Source organism: Microtus ochrogaster, chromosome 10 (genome assembly GCF_000317375.1).
Source record: "Microtus ochrogaster isolate Prairie Vole_2 chromosome 10, MicOch1.0, whole genome shotgun sequence".
Lineage (NCBI taxonomy): Eukaryota > Metazoa > Chordata > Mammalia > Rodentia > Cricetidae > Microtus > Microtus ochrogaster.
In genome coordinates this window covers 7526161-7529619 of record NC_022016.1, presented here as the reverse complement: position 1 = coordinate 7529619, position 3459 = coordinate 7526161, and the positions used below count along the sequence as shown (strand labels likewise).

The 3459-nt window shown below is 54.1% G+C and overlaps 1 protein-coding gene across 1 annotated transcript in view; it reads right to left on the bottom strand.

Annotated features, from left to right (window-relative positions):
• The window catches only part of Ambp (alpha-1-microglobulin/bikunin precursor), an 11262-nt gene extending 8759 nt beyond the window's left edge, over positions 1–2503 (bottom strand). The window contains exons 1-2 of the mRNA XM_005352612.3: positions 2399–2503; positions 1277–1419 (exon numbers count right to left, since the gene is read on the bottom strand). Coding sequence (XP_005352669.1) covers positions 1277–1419; positions 2399–2503 — 248 coding nt within the window. The remainder of the gene's footprint in view (positions 1–1276; positions 1420–2398) is intronic.
• Positions 2504–3459: the final 956 nt, after the last annotated feature.

Sequence of the window (3459 nt, the reverse complement as noted above, 5' to 3'; positions counted from 1 at the left end):
GGCACTGCTGTCATTGCTGCACATTACCCTGGTGGTGGTGACGAACCAGCGCTCAGCATCCATTCATTGCCTAATGTCCCGAATGGGATGAGACATAGTCCCTTATGGCCACTGCGGGGATTGCTCAGCACTCCTCATGGAACATGTAGAAGTCTAGTTATTGCTGATTCATAATCACCCCGGTCCTGTGAACAGCTCTGTGCCTCATTCTGGAGACACAGAGGAGAGCCAGACCGCCCTGTCCTTCTATGGGGTTTGCAGTAATGCAAGCCACGAAGTCCAGCCAGGGCCAGATGCAACCAGTGTATTCATAGCAGTATGTAGAAACATAGTACTCAAGAGGCCATGTGATGTGGCCTAAAGCAGGGAATCGTGCAAAGGCCTAGAGCCTGAATAGTGAAGGGCCCTGGGAACCGGAAAATACGCTGCACAGAGCAGGAAAAGGCAAGAGCCGACAGGCCCCGAGGCTGCGCCAAGCTTTTGCTCTCAATACTGAGGAAAGTAGGGAGCCATGGAAGGTTCTCTTCAGCAGGGTTGGCTTTTTGAAAAGGCTTTTTTTGGGTTGTTGGGTGAAAACTGGATCAAAGGGAAAGATTGAGGTTGAAGGTGGAAAGGAAAGTAGATGGGTTTTAGGAGACAGGAAGGAAGGGAGGAAGGAAGGAGGGAGGGAGGGAAGGAAGGAGGGAGAGAAGGAGGCAGGGAGGGGAGGAGGGAGGGAAGGAGGGAGGGAAGGGAAGAAGGAAGGAGGGAGGGGGAAGAAAGGGAGGGAGGAATGAGGGAGGGAAGAAAGGAAAGGGAAAGGAGCAAGGAGGGAGGGGAGGAAGGGAGGGAGAAAGGAGGGAAGGGAGGAAGGAAGGGAGGGAAGGGAGAGAGGGAGAGAGGGAGGGAGGGAGGGAGGGTGAGAGGGAGGGGAGGAGGGACGAGGCTTGAGCTGCAGTGGCAGCACTGGAGAGAAGATAGGCCGGAGAGGCCTGGAGATGCGGCAGATCTTCATGATGGCTCTGCGGTAGCAGGAAGTGAGTAGTCTAGGGACTCCACCCTAGGCCTGCTAGGCTCTCCAGCTAGGTCCTTGGAAGAGTTGTTCCCTTCTCCAGCTGCGGAATCCCCAAGGAGAGGCAGGTGGCACAGCAAAGCCTAGTGCTGGGACATCATCCTTGAGAGGCTTGGGAGTGAGGACAGCAGTGACACCTGAGGCTCAGAAGCAAGGTCCTAACTGTGGTGTCCAGGACAAGGTGGGGGTACTGGAGAGCCTGGTCTCTCCTGTGCCCTCACTTACCGCCATCGGGTGCTGGTCACGCTGATCTCTGCTTCTGTGGCCCCTCCCTGCAGCACCAGTGTGCTTATGCTCATCTTGGTTTTGATCCTCCTCAGCCATGGGCAGGTGGAGCCCACTGCCAGGTTGAACCATTTTCCATAGATCTAGGAGGAACCACAAGCTAGGATCTGGATTTACCCACGTTCCCCTTCTCTCCTCCAAGGGCCAGCCCTTTAAGGGACAGCTTTTCCGGTGGATGCTGGAGTTCCAGGTACAGCAGTTATGGCAGAGGTATACAATGTCCCCTGCCTTACACAAGGACTACTCGACAGATTTAAAGGGCCTATGATACCCCCTGTAGGCAAGTGGGGTCCAGACACATGCTCTGAGGTCAGCAGCCGCCACTGCTCAGGAGTGTGAGGCTTGGGTTTTATACTTTCCATAGCAGAGTGTCTGCCACTGAGTGAGCCTGGGGAAGTGTCATGGAGACACTACAAACCTGACAAGGCCTCTTGACCCCGTTCAGATGGTGCTGACTTTCCAGCACACCTGGTCTTTGTCCTGAGCTGTAGAAAATCACCCAGAGAGTTCTCAGAGCCCCACAGATAGACCATGGAGACAGGGTCTCCCACTACTATCACTTTAGGATTCAGGACAAAGCTGGGGCTGCTGGCTCTACAACACACACACACTCCCAAATACTGGCACAAACGCACAAGTGCCCAGCCTGCCACAGGCCAGGGTGCCCTTAGTCTCATACTTCCCAATTGCCCCAACCCCATCAATCCATGTCCTGCTTCTCCTTCTTCCATGATATCGCAGGCCTGTCCCCAAAGCTCACAGGCCCATGCCCATCCTATGTCGCCTGCCCCATGTGGATTCTGCCCTCTGGAAACCCATGGGACAGGGCAGAGTGGGAAGACATTAGGCTCAGATGGGGCCCAACAGAATGGCATTGAGGGAGCTGTAGATTCAGAGAATCCCAGAATAACCTACACCAGCCCCCCCCCCTCCGAGGGATTGAGATATTGTGCACAGGACGGGAAGACGGCCACCCCCAGACAGACAGGTCTCGGCCATCAAGACCTACTGGCATGGATATGCCACCACTGTGTCTATCTCAGTCAGAGAAGCCAACCTTACCCGGGACTCGCTGAAATTCTCCTGAACCTGGATGTCTGACACAGGGTCAGCCCTTGAAGCCACGCAGGCAGTCAACAGCAGGAACAGGGTCCCGAGACCCTGCATGGCTCTGGGGTCTGTAGTCTTTGATGTCTCACAGCTTGGTGTGGAAGCAAAGGACACTTCCCTGCCAGCAGTAGCTGCAGACTGAAGCTGGGGAAGGGGTCAGAGGCAGGTGGTGACCTCGGTGTTTGCTCTGCTTAGCCAAGGCCAATCAGGGTCCTGGGCCAGTTCTAACCGATCCCTGCAGCCCGGCCCAGGTCTAACTCTGTGGACAGGAAGCCATGGCTCCTGACTCAGAAGGGACATTGACCACAATAAAGTTCAGACCCTAGAAAGGCTTCCTTGTAGGTTTAACTAACTCTCCCCAGGGAGCACAGGGGACGGGGGAGCCAGGCAATGGCTGTTTCCTCTAATCTCTTCCCCTCGACCTCATGCCAGTAAGCTACTAGGTACAGGTGGCCTGGTCTGGCCAGTTTCTCACATGACAAAACGGAGGCCTGGGGAAGGGGGCTGCAGTGCAAGACCAGGTCCCTGCATCCTTCTCTGTAAGGTTTTTTGTTTGTTTGTTTGTTTTTTGTTTTGTCTCCAGCTTTTCATATCTTTTAAGATAAATTTAACAAGGAGGGATGTGGTCGCTTCATGGAGCCACACTGGTTTCTCACAGTGAGAGTATCAGGATCCAGTTGAACCCCACCTCCACCTCAGAAGCCTACAACCACCTTTCACCGACGTGTGTCATGAGTATCCCAGGAGTGACATGAATGACTCAGGGCAGCACCATGAGAAAGGGAGCATCTGGAGATCAAGGGCAGAGATTCTGAAGCTAGGCAGCTTCCTGCGATCGTCCTGCTGTGTGAGCTCGGAAAAGTTGCTGAGCCTCTCAGGGCTCATTTCCTCACCCATAAGCAGGGCGAGCATCAGTACCTAGATTGGAGTGAGGGTTGAGGGGTTAAAGTCCATGGGCAAGAGACTGGGTAACTCACAACCTCTGTAAAATGTAAAATGTAAAATGTAAAATC